The 20,066-nt window shown below is 39.5% G+C and overlaps 1 protein-coding gene across 1 annotated transcript in view; it reads left to right on the top strand.

The window, feature by feature from the left end:
• Positions 1–20,066, top strand: part of LOC150086059 (NADH dehydrogenase [ubiquinone] 1 alpha subcomplex assembly factor 2) — a 56,638-nt gene that overhangs the window by 13,155 nt on the left and 23,417 nt on the right. Inside the window, exons 3-4 of the mRNA XM_090373679.1 lie at positions 3,091–3,131; positions 19,949–20,020. Coding sequence (XP_090229805.1) covers positions 3,091–3,131; positions 19,949–20,020 — 113 coding nt within the window. The remainder of the gene's footprint in view (positions 1–3,090; positions 3,132–19,948; positions 20,021–20,066) is intronic.

Raw genomic sequence — 20,066 nt, 5'->3', positions numbered from 1 at the left:
ACAGAATTTCTCATGTGTGAATGTAGATGCAAAATACTTGTTTAGTTTGTCAGCTGTTTGAGCAGGATCATCAGCAGTCGAACCGTCGATATCAAGTGGACCAACATGATTCATCCTCTTCCTTCTAGAGTAAAGAAGTAAGGTGAAGAAGCGTTTGCATCCTTTGCCAAAGATTTCTCATAATCTGCCTTTGCTTGCTTAACTTCCTTTGTGACTTGGTTGCAGACTAGCTTATGTCTACCATAGGCTTCTGTGTCACCTGATAATTTATATGCATCCCATGCATTTTTCTTCTCAGCCACGAGTCTCATTAGTTCACGTGACATCCATTTAGGCCTAAACCTTGAGCAATATTTCTTAGTTGGGATGAAAAGCCTAGTAGCTTCCCATTTAGTCCCATCATCATTTGGTCCAACTGTATAGAATTTAAAAACTGTTTGAGACCACTGTAGTGGTCTCAAACAGTTTTTAAACAGTTTTACCATGAAAACTGTAATTGTTTGAGACCACTGTAGTGGTCTCAAACCACTACAGTTTTCATGGTACTTTACGAAAGCAAATACCCACCTGATGGTAGTTACATCTTTATGTAAATCCCACATCAGTACACTGTGATCACTGCCACCTAGTGGTTCCTTTATCTTCAAATTCTTAATGCATGATTAATCACTGCCGATAATCAGATCAAGATATTACTCCCTCTGATTGCCTCTTGGACATGCTGTTGTAGAAAACAATCATTCAATAAATCCACAAAAGTCTTGCTAGTGTGTGAGTGAACAACCCACAAGTTCTGGTCAATATCTGGGAAGTTAAAATCCCCCATTATTAGACAATCTGATTTACTGGCCCACTCTATTTCTCCGTACAGTTTTTCATTGTACTCATCAGAGTCATTAGGCCTATAACACACTTTTACCCTCATTTTTGGTTTTTCAGCGCTGATGTCACACCAAATTGACTCAATGTTGCACTGTACATCTATGTCAACTGGATACACTTCTTTAGTTAGTTTCTTAACTAACGGCATAACCCCTTCTCCCTTCCCATCCTGTCTATCCTTTCTGTGCACATTATACTCCTCATATTTAAATTCTGCACTGCTTATATCTGTGTGATACCATGTCTCTGATATCCCAACACTATTCACCTTTGATGTCTTGACCAGCACTTCAAATTCATCAAATTTATTTACTATACTGCTAGCATTGTTGTACATGCAAGTATACATGCACCTGTTCTTACTTGTAGTTACCCTAACAGCCCATGTATATGACAAACAGGAATGGAGTTCTGGTGTTTTCCATCCATTCCAAGCCCTGTATCCTGCTCATAAAAGCCTTTTGGTTACTGTTATTACCATTTTTTGACAGTTTCCTTTATGTTATCATCTTTGTGGAATTTGCATCTTGCTAGATCATGCTGCAGTCTTCCAAACACATGAAAATCATGGGTGACGGTGTAGGCAGGCCCACGACTGTTATTCCACTCCATGGCCACATCATTTCCTTCCGCATCCCAGTTTACCTTAATGATATTATCTACCAAAATGTTTTCTTCTGTGACAGCTGTGTGAGGTTGACCTGAGTAAGGGTCGTCATCCAAAGTTTTTCTTCCTACACGGAACTGATTTGTCTGCTCATATACTCATGGGCATGTGAGAAATTGAATAATATTGGGTTGTAATAGCTTGGACATGCTTGTTCAAGCACATCCATGTAACAAGCATGCTGCTGCTTGATTGATTGATTTTATTGGTGCAAAAACGACTACGGTTATACTGTGCCAAGAAGATTCTGCTGCTGCACATCACTCGCTGCACATACAGGACAGCCAATATACCCAATATTTAATACAATCCTTAAATTTACACCTATGATGGATGTAATTTGAATTTAGACAATCAAAATCTCATATTTATATGACTCTGTTGTATGTATGTATATTTTGCTAAGAAATTAGTATGTACCATATGGTGTAAGGAAGTTTCAGGCTTTTTCTGCGCCAGAAAAATAAAATAAAATCAAATCCTTATGTATTCCACTCATCACATCAGCACAAATCCAGCTTTGAATTTTCTCAAACTGTCACCCTCAAGTACTCATGGAAGTAAGTAATTCTAGTGACTTACAGTTTGTTTGCTAAAGGAAATTTCCATCAGTCTGATCTAGACTGCCACCCTGTAATCTGTATTGATGTCCTCTAGATCTAAGATGCCTAGTTACCAGGCTTTGTAGCCCATATATTCAAGGATTTTTTCCCATATGAGGAAAGACTTGAATGAATTCACCCTTTTTGCTGAATATAAGAAGCTTTCTTTCTTTCTTTAGGTGTGGGGTCCATATTTGGACACAGTACTCCAAAATGCAGTCTCTCTCACCATTACCTTATACAGTGGGATTATAGCCTCTTTACAAGTAAATGTTTTATAAATCATCATTAGGATACCATTGGCTCTCCTTGCTACCTGTTTACACTACATGAAAAACTGTCTGCATGGATAGTAATCACAAAATCTTTCTCTTTCCTTCTCTTACTCTCTTTAACTCATCTCTCCATAATATATAAGTTATTTTGGGATTGTTATTTCCCAAGTATAAAACCTTGCTGTATTTTGTAGCATTAAAATAACTTCCACTTCTCTGACCATCCCCGAAGTGCGGAACCCCACTTATAACACTAGCTCCAGATGCTGCAGGACAGGCAGCTGAGAGTTGTGATTCACAACTCTCAGCCGCCTGTCCCGCAGCCAACTTGTGGTCCTTGCAAAAATCTTACCCCTGATACTAACATGTTCCCATTTATACAGCAACCTCTTGTATAAAACAGTGTTAAAGGCAAGTCCAAACAAATGACGTCAAAATTATTTCCTACATCAAACTTGCAAGTGACTCTTTCAAAATAGCAGAAATAAGAATTTTATTAACTTATTCCCATTTTTCTAAGCCAACTTGATGTATACAGGATGTCCTTGAAATTGACATTGATATTTATTGGGTGAATGGTTCATTAAAATAGTCATTCCGTTTTATTTTTTCATAATGTATAATACTTAAGCAATAACTAATAAAATTTTTATTGTTATTACAGCTTGGTTACGAAAGCGACGTTCAGAACCTCCAACTACAGAGGTAAGAGGAAATGTTTTCGAGTTATTTTAGATATTTAAAAAAAAAAAACTGTTTATTCAATACTTAAGAATACATCTAAATATAGAAATAAAGCAGACATTTTTATTAAGTTTTCTTGTGGGCTTTCCCTCTGCTGTTAGCTATACAAGCTGGAAACTAAAAGACCAAGGCTTGGAATATGATGAACTGGACCACATGTGACAGCTGGTTCAAGTTTTTTTTTTTTTTTTTCATGGTACTTTGCATGCTAAAGTCCAGATCTGAGGAAATTATACTCCTCTAGGATTTATAGAAAACATTTTGTGAAGAGTGATTTGTAAAGGGGATAGATCTCTTTATTGGCTGGAAGCCAACTTGAAATAAGGGGTATGAACTCTGAAGCAGCCATCTCTCTTGATGGAAAGTTTCCTCGGTTTGAGATAATATAGAATGCTTCAAAAGTTGGGGGGAGGGAGAGACTAGAATGGTTTTCCAAGTCTGTTTAAGGGAAACTGTGCTATCTGTTCCCAATGTAGACTGTCACAGCTTAGCTTGAAGATTCTAAATCAGTGCCAAAAGCTGGTTTTGGCACCAAGAAATTGATAAATTAACATTTATCTGCAATAGTTAAGAACTTGTTTTTTATAATTAATTCACGTTGGGCTAATAAACACTATGGCTCTTTTTTCTTTTTTTTTTTTGATATCTTTACTGTAGAAGACCTAAATATTTATTTGTATTTTCTCTCTCTCTCTCTATTTGTGCAAGTCTTTGGTTAAAATTTTGTTTCTAGAAAGTTGATTTGTAATCTTACAAGTGTTGTGGTTTTAAATCTGTTGACTGCATATTTCTCTATTGTGTTTTTCCTTAACCCTGCAGATAGAATCAAATCTGAACACATGGTGCCTGTTAGATGCCATTCTTGTAGTATAGTGGGGCCCCAACATCCGATGGCAATTCATTCCACAAAACCCATTGTATGTTGAAAATATTGTAAATTGAAAATAATAATACTTTGATTTCCTGTAATTTGTCCCCCAATATCACATGAAATAAGTATTTCTTACATGTTATACTTCATTTTTATATTAAAATTTGTGTTTTATAAAGATTATTTAATAAATAGTCAAAATATCTTAAAATAAAAAAAAAATAATAAATTAGTATTTAACTTAGACTTGAAGTGCAGAGCTGATGAAATCAGTGGTGGCATAGTGGTGGTGGGACTATATGAAGCGTCAGGTGTCTTTTCAGTCTTTTGTTGCTACTGGCAAAGAAACTGTCTTTATTTGTGGCTTCCTGAAGTAAGAAATGACTTCATTTTCCGTTTTGCACATCATGAGTTCAGTGTTTTCAATGTCTGGGCGTTTTTTTACCACTTGGCTTAAACGCCCCCAACAAGAAATGACAGTCTTCTGCAGCTGACACTTTTTTGAGTGTCTTTTTCTTCCTCTCCAGTGTCACTCTCCATAATTTTCTCCAACTCTTGTAGCTCCTCTGTTGCTAGCTCATGCCCATGGCCATCAATAAGGTCCTCCATATCCTCTTCGCTAACCTCCAGACCCATTGATTTACCAAGAGCAACAATATCATTTGTAACATCACCATCACCTTCAAATCAGTCACTGTTATGGATAATTAAAGGCCAGATGTTTTTCAAGACTAAATTTAAGAACCTGGTGGAAACGTCATTCCAAGAACTTACAATTAGCTTCACACAATCCATGTTGAACTTCAACCTCCAAAAATCTTTGAGGGTGACAGCATTTTCACCAGAGGTTGCGCAAAGCAACTTGTGAACATTTTCGTGGTGTAGATTTTCTTGAAGTTTGCATTCACTTGCTGGTCCATTGGTTGAAGAAGAGGAATGGTGTTGGGTAGCAAAAATTTGACTTGAACAAAGTCAAATTGTGCCTCAAGGGATTGAACAAGGTTGGTATCATGGCCTGGCACATTATCCAGCAGGAGCAGTGCCTTCACAGGAAGCTTATTTTTCTCAAGATTTCACTGAAGGACAAAACTTCAAGCTTTTTTTTTTTGACGCCCTTTTTTGAAGGACTCAAACCAGCCTCTGCTGGCTTTAAAGTCTTCAAAGCACACAGTACTGTCACTGGTTGATGGAACTATAAGTTTCAGATCATTATAGATATGAAACAATCATACGAAAGGTGTTTTGGGTGCCATGCGTTTAACAATAAAAAAGACGCTAATTGGTTGAGAATAATCATACGAGTGATGTTCTGTGCACCATGCATCTGAAAATTTCCACCTATGTATCGTTCCAACTATATCAGAAAGCCACCGGTACCTGCAGATATCATCGGGCCTTGAAATAAACGATCGTGTGGAAGGTATATCAGTTCCTGAGAATATTGGATATCGATGTCATTGTAAGTTGAGACCCCACTTTGGTTGTATTATTAACCCAAAACTGTATATAAAGTCCATTGCATCTTGAATTTGAATATACTATAAAATGATTTGAAAGCTTATATTTCTTTTTCATTTAAGGTGCTAGATACTTTTACTTAAAATCAACAGCTCTAGGTTCAGAAAAAGACAGGTCTAAATTATTAGATCTGTCTTTTGGCAACTCATTATTGCAATTGAAGTACCTCATGCTTTGTACTTTTGATATTCATGGTGAATGGGTTCCTGATCATTTTTCATGTTATTAGAAGGAAGGGGGAGTGTAATGGTTTAGAGCATTGATTTTTATTGAAAGAGTCCCAAAATTCATGAAATTGTGAATGATTTTAAATATGCATTTGATTTTAAGTAGAAGTAGTGCCTTGAAATAAATAAAAATGGTAAGCTTTTAAATCATTTTATTGTATTTATTTGTTATAAAATTTAATTTTTAGCTATTTTGTTGACTGTAAAATTAATTATTTATTCATTAATATCTGTACAATTTATGAGGAGCAGTACAAAAATAATTCCTCCTATTTTTTTCCCTCAGAAACTTTAATTCCTACAACTATGCATTTTACATCAATTAATCCTCAATCATAATAAACACTGTTATTTTTCCACAAAGTCACCATTATTTTCTATGCACTTCTGCCATCTCTGAGTCAGACACTGTATTCCAATCCTGTAAAAGTCCTTATTCTTGCTCTAGGGGGCTTTGCAAATGCTGTGTTTGAGCTGGTTGTCGTCTGCAAAATGGGTTCCGTGGAGGGCATCCTTCAGCAGGCCAAAGAGGTGATAGTCAGAAGGTGCAAGATCCGGACTCGAGAGGGGTGAGGAAGAACAGTGCACCCCAGTTTTGCAATGACCTCCGTCATGTATGGACTGGTATGGGGTTGTGCATTGTCATGGAGAAGAACCTTATTAAGGTTTTTGTCCGGTCAAACTCTACGATGCAGGCTTTCAACGTTTCCAAATATCGATCTGAGTTGATTGTGGTGCCATTCTCCAAGAAGCCCACAAGCAAAACTCCATCTTTGTCCCAAAACACTGCCTCCATGACTTCTAGGCTTCTGTGTCACCTGATACTTTATATGCATCCCATACATTCTTCTTCTCCACCACTCGCCTCATTAAGTCACTTGACATCCATTTAGGCCTAAACCTTGAACAGTATTTCTTAGTTGGAATGAAAAGCCTAGTAGCCTCCAAAATTAAGTCTCTGAATGCTTCCCATTTAGAATTCACTGTTGGTAACATCATCAGTTGATCCCACTGTACAGAATTTAAAAACTGTCTGAGACCTCTGTAGTCACCTTTATGAAAACAAAAGCCCTTCCCTTTAGCCTTGATTGTAGTTACATCTTTAAATAATTCCCACATCAATACATTGTGATCACTGTCGCCCAGTGGTTCCTTTATCTGCAGATTCTTAATGCATGAAGAATCACTACTGATAATCAGATCAAGAGTATTACTCCCTCTGGTTGCCTCTCGAACATGTTGCTGTAGAAAACAGTCATCCAGTAAATCCACAAAAGTCTTGCTAGTGTGTGAGTGACCAACCCACAAGTTCCAGTCAATATCTGGAAAGTTAAAATCTCCCATTATAAGGCATTCTGATTTACTGGCCCACTCTATTTCTCTGCACAATTGCTCATTATACTCATCAGATTCATTAGGCCTATAACACACACACACACACACACCCCTACTCTCATTTTTCCTTTCCCAGTGCTTATTTCACACCAAACAGACTCAACACTGCATTGTCCACCAGCATCAATTGGATGCACTTCCTTAGATTTTATGTGTTTCTTAACTATTCATCTTCCTCATTTATTCATTCAATTGCCGTTTTCTGAAACAACCTTCCTTCATACGTATTTCCTGAAAATTACAATCTACAGAAGTTCAATTCTAATGTCAACAAATATCTTCTTTCGTCTTCTCAACCCCAATCCAAGCACGGTACTAAGTACTATAGGTTCTAATACTTCTCATGTTTGGGGGTTCACATAAAAAAAAAAAAAAAAACTAACAGCATAACTCCTCCTCCCTTCCTATCCTGTCTATCCTTCCTATACACATTGTACTCCGCAAATTCCAACTCTGCACTGCTTATATCTGTGTGACACCACGTATCTGATATCCCAACAATATCTGCCTTTGATGTCTTGACTAGCACTTCAAGCTCATCAAATTTATTAACTATACTCCTAGCATTGGTGTACATGCAAGTATACATGCACCTGTTCCTGCTCCTAGCCACCCTAACACAGCCCATATATTTACTTGTTCCACTGACTCCCAGCAGTCCTGGAAATCTCCATTACCTTGCTTTCCAGTCTGCTGCCTATTCTAATAGAAGCAGTGCAAGAATCACTTTTGCCTCTGCCTGCAGTCACTGTTAACCTTTTAGTCTGTGTATCTCCCCCACACTAGCAGTTTTCCGACCCACCAGCAAATATTCTTGCACCCTTTCTATTTAAGTGTATCCCATCCCTGTAGAAGCAGTCTCTCCTGTCAACAAGCACAGACCAGGCTGAAAAAAATTCTACCCCTTGAGCCTTGCACAATCTCTCCAGGGCCGAATTGATTGACAAGGCTCTCATCATATACTCCCTCCTATCGTGTCTGGGCAGAATTGCAGACACTTTCACATCCAACCCTAACTCGCGACCCTTTTTCAACTGTGACCTGTACTTGTTGAGTAAATCTGCTCAGGTTAATATAGCTATTCCAAACAACCTCATCTACATGTAAAACGTTCTTATATTTAGAGTATAATTGATTAAGTACAGAAATAATCAGATGATGTGGCAGAGAGTTAAATAGGTTTTAAAAGTCATATATTTCATTGCTAAAAATGTTATTATTAGAATTAATGGTTTTGATTATTGTTCAATTTAAAAACTTGCTTATCTGGCATATAACAGCCACTTTTTTCAGTGCTTGCAATGAATCTGAAGCCGACAGGTTGCTTGTGGAACTTGGCTATCATATATATGGTAGTGTAGAATTTCAAATTTTAGTGTGCAACGTTTTATGTAGGGCCATAAGTTTTTTAATGGTTGTGTTAATGTCAAGATAACAATGTAGAAAAGTAGTGCTGCTGCTGTCAACTTCCTTTTTAAGAGTGGTATAATAGAACTGTTTGCGAAAAATAAAAAAAAGTTGTTTGAAGCCTTATCCAATGGGGTGATGATAAAGTTCTGCTGTAAATCTAAAAGAGGTTTTAAAGATAAGAATACTTCACGTGCAGATTATTATAAAGATTATAATCGTCAGAAACTGTTTTTACAATGTCTTGGTATACAATGTTTATCCAATTTTGAAATGCTTCATGAGCTATCATATATTTCTTTGCTAACTTATTGCAAAAATGCAAGATATTGTGATACAGATCCTTGTAGATGTTATTTAAATAGGCTTTATGGATTGATCTGAATTACGTATACAGGAACTCCCTGACTTACGTATGGGTTGCGTTCCGTGGAACGCTGTGTAAATCAAAATTTCCTCCACGCTTGTGCAGAACTCGCAACTGTGCTCGCTGAATTGATTGAATCAAAAAAGAAATGTTCAACGAATATGTAAATAGAATTATTTATTTTATTTATTCGATTTTTTATCTCATGTGCAGGAAAAATTACAAAAGTGTGCAATTTAAAAAAATTTCAAAATTATGAAATTACAAAAAATGAGAGGAGACAGGCATAACGTCAGTAAGTTTTACCTCTCGAGCATCATTGCCAAAATCGACATTTTCAGCTGATAAGTACACCGCTGCAGAGGTTGAGGGCTGTGGAGATTTAGGAGTTGACCACTCAATCTTATGAAAGAACATATTAATGGATGATTGGACGGTGGCTTTTTTCTTTTCATCGTAGATTTCTTTGTAGCAAGCAAGTATATCATTCACCCTTCTGTTAACTTTTAAGAATCATTCGCTGTCAGGATCCATCTTCTCAAACCTTGCCCCTCGACGTGGGCACCTGTACGTGGTGAGGGGACCTCCCAGTGACGCTGCTGGACTTCCAGACTAGCATCACTGGGATCCAACGCCCACAGCCTAGGTTCCGGGCTTACATCAATGGAATCCGGCGTGTTTGCCGTGCGCTGCGACCCGTGGAAACTCGGAAAGGGGGATCCTGGTGGTTGAGGGGCCCAGCTTCAATACACCACTTTGGCCCCTGCTTCGACAAGACGGGTGGTCCTGGAAGGCCCGGCTAGGATCAATCGGCTAGTAGGTTCGCCTGCGAGGGTCAACCGTGTCAATGCCACGCCCCTACCCTCATGGTCCGAGGGACAGGATTCAGGCTGGCGGCGGTGCGGGTATAGTGTCTGGGTAGCCCTGGCGTCCCACTCCCGAGCGCATTTATTGCATGCCGGGTAGTGGGCGTCCCTTTGGGCTCCGTGGTGGGTGGGGAGCCCGGGCACTGAACAACTAAATAACCTTCATGAATCCTGAGAAACTTACTTCTTCAGGGGCCCCAACCCGGTCCCTATCTGAAAATATAGACGGAGAGGCAGATATTATTGCAACAAAGAGGCAGCGAACTGAAACATCATCATCAGGGCCTGTCCCAAGATTCCTAATTATTCATTCCACCAGTGAAAAACCGATTGGTACGCCCTTTTTTATTCAAAAAGGGTTAGATGGGTTAGTAGGTTCTCCCAAATCAGTTAAGAGGCTCCGTTCTGGAGACCTCTTAATTGAAACAAAAAATGACAGGCAATCCGAACATCTACTCCGAGTAACATCAATCGGAGGAATCCCTGTAACAGTGACACCACACAGAACACTCAATTCATCGAGAGGTGTCATTTCGGAGTGGGACCTTCTCGACGTGACCGAGGAGGAAATCTGCTCCGAATTAAAACCACAGGGAGTCATTGCTGTCAAGAGAATCACTGCGCGAAGGGATGGAAAAATTGTTAAAACCAGGAGCGTAATCCTGACTTTTAACACTCCTAAACCTCCTGACGAGATTAAAGCTGGATACATCAACTGTTCAGTGCGTCCATACGTTCCGAACCCTTTACGGTGCTTTAAGTGCCAGAAGTATGGACATTCTCAAATGGCCTGCCGTGGAGTCCTTGCATGCGCTCGATGCGGTGCAAAGGACCACGAAACAACAGCTTGTTCAGCCGCAAAACCCACCTGTATTAACTGTGAGGGCGAACATCCGGCCTACTCACGAGCATGCCAGAGGTGGAAAGAAGAAAAAGAAATTCAACGGCTGAAGGCAGAGCTAAATATATCATACCAGGAGGCAAGGAAATCGGTCAAACCCCTGAATATCAACAGACCTACCTACGCCCAGAAGGTAGCAGGGAGATGTTCCGTCGGAACTCAGACGGACATGACCATTCCTCCAAAGGAGTCTTTCACTCCCATCGCGCGGTAGCTCTTAAGTTCGCAAAAACCTACACAGAAGGACCAATCAGCTGCCACTCCTATATCGGTACCTCCTAATGCTCCACAAATTACAAAGGTAGTTATGAAAGAAAAGAATAAGAAAGGGGAAGTCCCCCCTAGTACCCAAGAAAAGATGGATGTCGAGCAGAAGGAGGTACCCGAAGAGTCAGTCTTGGAACTCTTTGCGGAGGAGGAAATGGACACGGGACAGCGTCCTTTCTTCCCCAAAAAAGATAAATCCAAGACTGACAAAAGTAAGCCCTCAGCACCTCGGAAGCCGCCTGATGGACCCACCAAGCCAAAATAATGGCTAAATTCCTACAATGGAATTGTCGTGGATTCCGGCGAAATATAGATGACATCAAGGCCCTCCTGCAAAAGCACGAGCCAGTTTGCTTTTGCTTGCAGGAGACATATCTAAAGGCAAATGATGATCCCACCATGCACAACATCACAGTTTTTCGAAAGGATAGAATTGCGGACGGCTCTGTACATGGGGGAGTGGCTATCCTTGTGGGTAACCATACCCCAGTGCAGCCCTTGCTAATTACAACCAGCATAGAGGCTGTTGCAATTTGCCTTTCAGTGGGATTCTTATTAACTGTATGCTCTATTTATTTGCCACCTGGGACTGACATCTCCCAGGCAGACCTTGATGATCTTCTAACGCAGTTGCCTCCCCCTTTATTACTTCTCGGGGATATGAATGGACATAACACCCTGTGGGGTAGTGCTAGCATCAACGGAAGGGGACGAGTCATAGAGCGTATGCTCAATGACAATGACCTTTCCCTTCTAAATACTGGAACAAACACCTTTTTCCACATGCCTACCCGTACCTTTTCTGCCATTGATCTCTCTATCTGCTCCCCTTCTCTGCTCCCTTCACTCACTTGGGAAGTGGAGGAGAATCCATACGGAAGTGATCACTTCCCTGTGATAACCTTGTTACACAGTGGGAGACCATGTCTTCCCTTCAGGTTACCACGGTGGAAGTTTGATCAGGCTGACTGGACTGCCTTCCAACATCAGGCAAATTTTAATCTTAGTACAGTCAGTCAAGAGCCTATCAATGATGCAGTTAAGTACATCACAGAAAATATTGTACAAGCAGCTGCGAATACTGTTCCAAAAACATCTGCCCGGTTTCCACCATTTCCCAAACCCTGGTGGAATTCACAATGCACAGCAGCAAAAAAGGCTCAAAACAAAGCGTGGGGGATATTCCGCCGATATCCTACCACGACCAACCTTATAGCCTTTAAACGTGCACGAGCCAAAGCACGCTACATCCGTCGTCAGAGTCAAAAGGAATCGTGGATCCGTTTTACATCATCTATTAACCAGTCTACCAACTCTAAGGTAGTCTGGGATAAAATCCGGAAAATGAAGGGAAAATACACAGCGCACCCCTCATCGGTCCTTGAATATAATGGATGTACTATTGCAGACTTTACTGCAATAGCGAATGCTCTTGGGGAAACTTTTTCTAAAATCTCCGCAACATCATCTTACTCCCCAGAGTTTCTGGTCCTAAAGCGCAACGCTGAAAAACAGGCCCTTAAATTCACATCGAAGGGATCCCACCCATACAATGGGCCATTTAATATCCATGAGCTGAAAACAGCACTCGCCCGTACAAAGGCTACCGCTGTTGGACCAGATAACATCCATTATGAAATGATCAAACATCTTTCACCAGAATCCATGGACCGTCTGCTCCTCCTGTACAACAGAATCTTCCTCGAAGAGCACTTTCCGGAAACCTGGCGCAAGGCAACTATTCTTGCTTTTGCTAAGCCAGGAAAGGATCCTAAATATCCAAATAACTATCGTCCTATTGCTCTGACCAGCTGTCTGTGCAAAATATTGGAGAGAATGGTCAATGCTCGGCTCTTATGGTATTTAGAGTCGAATGACCTTCTCTCCCGCTTTCAGTGCGGCTTCCGAAGAAATAGGTCCACATTGGACCACTTAGTTAGACTGGAAACATCTATCCGAGATGCTTTCCTAAAAAGAGAACATTTGGTGTCGGTGTTCTTTGACATGGAAAAAGCGTACGACACAACTTGGAGATTTGGTATTTTAAGAGACCTATACAATCTCGGTCTGAGAGGCCACCTTCCCATTTTTATTAAAAATTTTTTATCCTGCCGTTATTTCCAAGTTTGTGTAGGATCCTCCCTTTCGCGGCCTTTTTGCCAAGAGGAGGGGGTACCACAAGGATCTGTCTTAAGTGTTACGCTTTTTGCCATTAAAATAAATTCTATTTCAGAACAACTTCCTCCAACTGTAAACAGTGCACTCTATGTCGATGACTTCAGCATATTCTCTCAATCATGCAATATGAGGGTTATTGAGAGACAACTGCAACAAGCTATTGACCGTGTTAACATCTGGGCCACGGCCAGTGGTTTCAGGTTCTCACCGGAGAAGACCGTTTGCGTCCATTTTTGTCGCAAACGTAACCTCCACCCTGAGCCTGAATTACGACTTGGACAAAGCACCATCCCAGTCGTATCAGAGGCAAACTTCCTGGGACTCATTTTTGACAAAAAGTTGACATTTGTTCAACACATTCGTCAGCTACGTACGAAGTGTACGAGAGGGCTTAACATCCTCCGCTCTCTCTCTTCTACCTCTTGGGGTGCAGACCGATGCACTCTACTACGTCTGTACCGTGCACTTGTACGCTCAAAATTAGATTATGGGTCTCAGGTGTATGCATCTGCCAGAAATAGCGCCGTTCGTTGGCTTGACCCCATCCATCACCAAGCCATTCGTATCGCTACTGGTGCATTCCGAACATCACCTGTCCAAAGTCTGTATGTCGAAGCAAATGAACCATCGTTGTCGCTTCGACGAATGCAGTTGTCTCTACAATATGCCTTCAAGCTGAAGTCCCTGCCGGACCATCCCACGTGGACATCCGTTTTCGAGCCACGATGGGAAAATCTTTATAACACACGGCGGACCGCCAATCGCCCATTCGGCATTCGTGTTCAAGAGCTACTCAATGAGCTTAACATCTCGGTTGACAAGGTCGCTCGATCACCAAAGGAGCCCCTTCCACCCTGGCATGCACAAACACCAGCATGTGACTTCTCGCTCAAACTTGCGACGAAGTCTAATACTCCAGCCTCTGTCTACCTTCAGCTCTATTCACAACACCGTGCAGAACATTCTGACTTCTTGCCAGTTTACACAGACGGCTCGAAGTCAGAATCGTATGTGGGATCTGCTGCTGTCTTTCCAAATAATACCGTATCAGAGCAGATACCCCTTGACTGCAGCATTTACACTGCAGAGCTGCATGCCATAGAGTTAGCTCTAGATCACATAAGAAAACACCGTTACCAACGGAGTATTATATATGCCGACTCAATGAGTGCACTACAGGCTTTATCAGCGATGTCACACACTAATCATCCAACCCTGTCCCGAATCCAGCAGATAATATACAGCCTCTTTGTAGGTGGATTCGATATCCGATTCTGCTGGATCCCCAGTCACATCGGGATTAGAGGAAATGATTTGGCTGACACTGCAGCCAAATCGGCAACCCTGACGGATAATCTTGACCTGTTAGTCCCCTATACAGACTACAGGCAAGTGATCCGTAGTAACCTACAATCTCAGTGGCAAGATTCGTGGCATCGACTGATTACTACAAACAAACTATGTCGAATTAAGCCTATGATCCATCCATGGCGGTCCAGCTTACGCAGGGATCGCAAAGAGGAAGTTGTTCTTGCTCGGCTCCGCATAGGACACTGTCATCTAACACACTCCTTTTTGCTGAGGGCTGATGACCCTCCTATGTGCGAGCAGTGCGACACCATTTTATCCATCAAACATATTTTATGTGACTGTACCAATTTTAGAAATGCTCGTTATACCGCTTTTAACCATCTGACTGAGCCATATACACTCAGTCAGATTTTATCCGACAATGACCATGTGTCTGCTATTTTTAGTTTCCTAAAAACAGTAAACCTTTTTACTCGTATTTAAAAAAAAAAAAAAAAAATCTTCTTTTTTAAGGTTTACTATTGTTACTCGTTTACAGATATTTGTCTTTTACAGTTTACAATTGTTTTTATACTCTGACTTAGTGACCTAATTCATTAGGTCACTGAATGTTTTACTAATTTTGTTGACAGAGTTTTGGCGCATTATAGCCTAAGTTGCTGATGCGCCAATAAAACTCAACTAACTAACTAACTAACTCAAACCTTGCCATTGCTGATGCAATTTCATGAAATGCCATTGCCATTTCTCTGGTGATGAAGTGTCTCGGCTCCTTATTTGGTTCATCTTGAGCTTCATCAGAATTTTCTTTTTTCACTATTGCTGCCTGCTAGTCAATAAGTTCTTTGTTAGATAATCCCTTCTCTTCTTCCTCTGTTAACTGCCCTACAACTTTTGCCTCAACCTCCAGCTGAAGTAACTCTGCAACCTTTACAATCTTATCTGTAACCTCTTCATATGATTCGTCTTTTTCAAATCCTTTGAAGCCTTTCAAGTGCCATGGACATATTTTCTTCCATGCACCATTTAAACAACTTTTAGTACTTTCCACCCAGGCCTTATGAATGTTTAAGATGGCGTGGTAAAGATTTCCAAAAGTCTCTTAACTTCAAATTTTTCTCATTGTCTACTGCAGACAATGCTCAAGCAAATGTTGTACGTAAATAGTATGCTTTTAAATTCGAAATAACACCCTAATCTGAATGAATGAGTGAAGTCGTGTTTGGTGGTAAAAATATAACTGTCACATTCAAATTGAAATCATCTAGATGCGTGGGATGTCCAGGAGCATTATCTAATAGATAAAAAGTCTTGAAAGGAACGTTCAACCTCGGGGATGAAGTAGCATTTAAACCAATCCTCAAAGAGAGATATTGTTATCCATGATCTCTGGTTTGATCGGAAATGCACGGGTAGGGTGGCTTTATTGATGCCCTTAAATGCATGAGAATTTCCAGAATGGTACACAAGCAGTGGTTTTAATCTGTAATCTCCTGCTCCATTAGCCACAAGCAAGAGTGTGGCCCTATCTTTTGACACCTTGAAACCTGGTATTGTATTTTCCTCTTTGGCAATCTATGTTCGATCCGGAATTTTTTTCCAATACAGAGCAGTCTCGTCGACGTTAAAAATTTGCTGCATTGAATAGTTGCCTTCATCAATAATTTTTTCCAACACATCACAAAATTTCTCTGCAGCTGCAGAATTAGCATTGGCTACTTCACCGCATACTTTAACATTGTGGAAACGAGCACAATGCTTGAACCTATTTAACCACCTATTGCTTGCCATGAACTTGGCTTGGGGTTCGCCGTACTTACCCTTAATATCTTTATAAATACTTGTTGCTTTTGCTTGAATGGTCATTAGACTCAAGGCACTCGCTTCTGAATCTGATTTTCCATCCATATCATTAACAGCTGTTCCATCTTTGATATAGCACCTGAACGCTGTTTTGTGATCACTGTTAAATTAAATAAGATTTGAAATAAAACATAAAATGAAATTTTTAAAAAAATTATAAACCAATCTCGGAAAACAGAAACATTCATCCAAGCATTTTTATGATTTTTATACAATACAGGACAATCTGTGCATCCCAGTGGCATTTACACACACAGCAATTGTAACTTGCTCTTTTCTCATCTTAAAACTTGGTGCAGGCATTTCTCTTTTAGTGGCTAGTTTCTCGCCTTGAATATCTAGCTCACGTATACCGTGTCTCAGTTTAAAGTGTTTCAGCCAACCTGTGCTTGCCTTAAAATCTTCATTACCTATTAATTTTTTATTAAAATCCAATGCTTTTTTCACACAACATTGGGCCAGATATCGGTTCACCTAAACTTCCCTCTGAAGAAAACAAAAAAATAAAGTGAGTGCACTCTCTACAGTGGCATTTTCAGGTTTCGACAATTTTTTCCCTACTAGATTCTCCTTCACTATCCATAATTGACACAAATTCTGTTATAGCATTGGAATTTTTCTTGATGTCATAAATCGTTGAAGTCCCCACATTAATCTCTTTGGAGAGATTTCCTAAATTTTCACCTTTTCTAATTCTATTAATAATTTCCGTTTTTTGTTGCAATGTTAAAACTATGTGTTTTCTTTTCGTTCACATTTTACCGTAAAAAAATGAGAAAAATAATAAATTACACAGTTTCGGGCTGATATTATTCTTACCTAGTCTGGAGCTAAACTAATCTGAAATTCACTCATGGTTTCCAAGAAAACCCAGTAGTCCCTGTGATATTTTTCTAAAGTACATTTCTTAAGGTCACATAGAATTCTAGAGGTCACAACCATAAAACAATAAAAACAATTTGCAGTTTTTGGTTTATTGGGCGTTCTTTGTACAATCCGTTATAAACAGGTAGTAAACTCGATCTTTCACTTATTATAATCCAAATTCAGTTTGCAAATGTGATTGCTATAACCGGAGCTTACTATACTACCGTTAATAAAAGAAGAAAGATCAGCCTTACAAATTATTCTGGATAGCCAATGTTCTACTGTATATACTGTAACACCTCCCACCATTCCCAACAGGCTCCATTCAATGCCTCCTGTGGTCTTCCGTCAAAAGGATGTCAGAAGGATTTTGATGAATCTTGATGCAAAGAGAGCTCCGGGGCCTGATTGTATTTCTCCACTTGTTCTCAAAACCTGTGCTCCTGAACTTACTCCTGTTCTTTGCTGCCTTTTTTCACTTTTTTATTCCGAAGGTGTTTTTCCTTCTGCTTGAAAATTTGCTCATATCCAGCCAGTTCCTAAAAAAGGGTGACAAATCACTCCCATTCAATTATCGTCCTATTGCAATTACTTCTACTCTTTCTAAAGTAATGGAGAAATCAATTAACCGCCAACTCTTAAACTACCTAGAAACCTTCTGTCTGATCACCGATCGCCAGTATAGATTCCGTCAGTGTCGATCCACTGGTGATATGCTGGCTTATGTTACTCATTTGGCGAAACACGAGCAGTTGCTCTTGACATCCCAAAGACTTTTGATCGTGTTTGGCATAAAGGTCTTCTAAACAAGGTCTTCCATCTTATGGTTTGCCAACTGTTTTTTGTAATTGGTTATTCAGTTTTCTCTCTGATCACTCACTGAGGGTGATGGTGGATGGCTCTCTGTCTTCTAACTTCTCCACTAATGCTGGTGTCCTCCAAGGTTCAGTTCTTTCTCCCACTCTTTTCCTCTTATATATTAATGACCTTCTTCCATTGACTGGAAATCCTATCCATAGTTTTGCCAATGATATACATTGCATTCCCCTTTCCATTTTGAGAAACCTTGCTCTGCTCAATCAGCTTCAACTTCTCGAATATCCGCTACCAATTCCTTAAATGCCAATCTCCAGGTACTTCTCCAATGGGGCAAAGACAACTTAGTTGATTCAATCCTTCCAAAACTCAGTCTTGTCTTACGTCTCGCAAAAAGGATTCTTCCGCTCCTATGCTTATCTTTGGTGACACTCCGATTTCTAGGTAAAATGAAAATGATATTTCTCTTTTGGGGATTACCCTGACTTCTAATCTCTCTTGGCACAAGTACATTACAAATATTGCTTCCTGTGCATCTAAAAAACTTGGGTTTCTCTTTCGTTCTCGGTGTTACTTTTCTTCCAAACAGCTGTTCACTCTGTACAAATCGCAAATCCACCCTACCATGGAATATTGTTCCCACATTTGGGTGGTGCCCCCAAAACCTCTCTCAGACTTCTAGATTCCATTCAGAAGAGGGCAGTTAGGTTAATTAATGACTCCTCTCTAACAGAGTCTCTCCACTCACTGTCTCATAGAAGTACTGTTTCTGCTGCATGCCTTTTCTATAGATACTTCCATGGGCACTGTTCTTCTGAATTGGCTTCTATAATTTCCGCTCTTTCTTTCAAAACAGTCCGAACACATGCCGCCATCAGCCAACATCCATTTACTGTCCAACTTCAAACTCAGAGAACCAACTTTTCATCTTCCTCATTTATTCATTCAACTGCCGTTTTCTGGAACAACCTTCCTTTGTACGTATTTCCAGAAAATTACAGTCTACAGAAGTTCAAGTCTAATGTCAACAAATATCTTCTTTCGTCTTCTCAACCTCCAACCCAAGCATGGTACTAAGTCTATAGGTTCTAATACCTCTTCTGTTTGGGGTGTTCATAAAAAAAAAAAATAATAATAAAAAAAATAAATTTCATTGCTAGTAAAGTTAGTGAGGAAGTAGTGAATCAAGTAAATAAAGTCAAGCCAGATTAGATGGCAGTTTGAAGAATTGAGAGTGTAATTGTAATCAATTTCTATTAGTAATAATTAAAAAATAATTGATGTGGTCAGATTTAATTTACTATAAAAATTTCCATATAACCTCTCATGGTCGGCATTTCCTTCTGCATCCAGATTTGAATCCTCTACTTATTTACCATTCTGCTGATGAACTTTGAATCTTTCCTTTTCAGTGGAATTACCAAGATACCTATTGCTCTCAATTTCACATTTATCCAACTTGTTAGTTGAGCATTCCATGATTGTCTGCATATTACTTTATTAAAATAAACTTTACATTGGTTGATTATAAAGATATGTACTGAACCTTTACTATAGTTTTAAATGCACACAGGTTCTAATGAGAAATTTCAACAAGTGAAAAGTGTTCACTTTTTTAACCTAGCCTGCAACCATGAAGTATTTTCTGGTTGTACATTTGAAGTTAAAGACCAAATGTAGATAAAATAGTAAAAACTAGCTGCCAAGGTAATATTTGTAGATAGTTTGACACCCACAATTTATTTTCACATGTACAACAGCATTCTTGATAAGAATGCTGTTGTACATTTGGATGGGAAATGCATGGGTAGAGTATTAGTTATTTTTGTTATTAACTTCATTCACTATTATCCTCTGAAATAAATTACAATGTTTTAATGATGTAGTTTTTATTGAGATATAGTTTCATTTTTACTTTCTATAGGAAGTTGAAAGAAATTATGAAATAATGCTCATAAAGAAAGAAAGAGCAAAAGAACTAGAAGAAAAGGAAAAGGTAAGTTTCTGTGTGGGGGGGGGTATCATTGGGTGAATGAGATTGT

The sequence above is a fragment of the Mastigoproctus giganteus genome, chromosome 5 (genome assembly GCF_048544385.1).
Source record: "Mastigoproctus giganteus isolate SK-2022 chromosome 5, ASM4854438v1, whole genome shotgun sequence".
Taxonomy (NCBI): domain Eukaryota; kingdom Metazoa; phylum Arthropoda; class Arachnida; order Uropygi; family Thelyphonidae; genus Mastigoproctus; species Mastigoproctus giganteus.
This window is presented reverse-complemented; position numbering and strand designations above follow the sequence as displayed.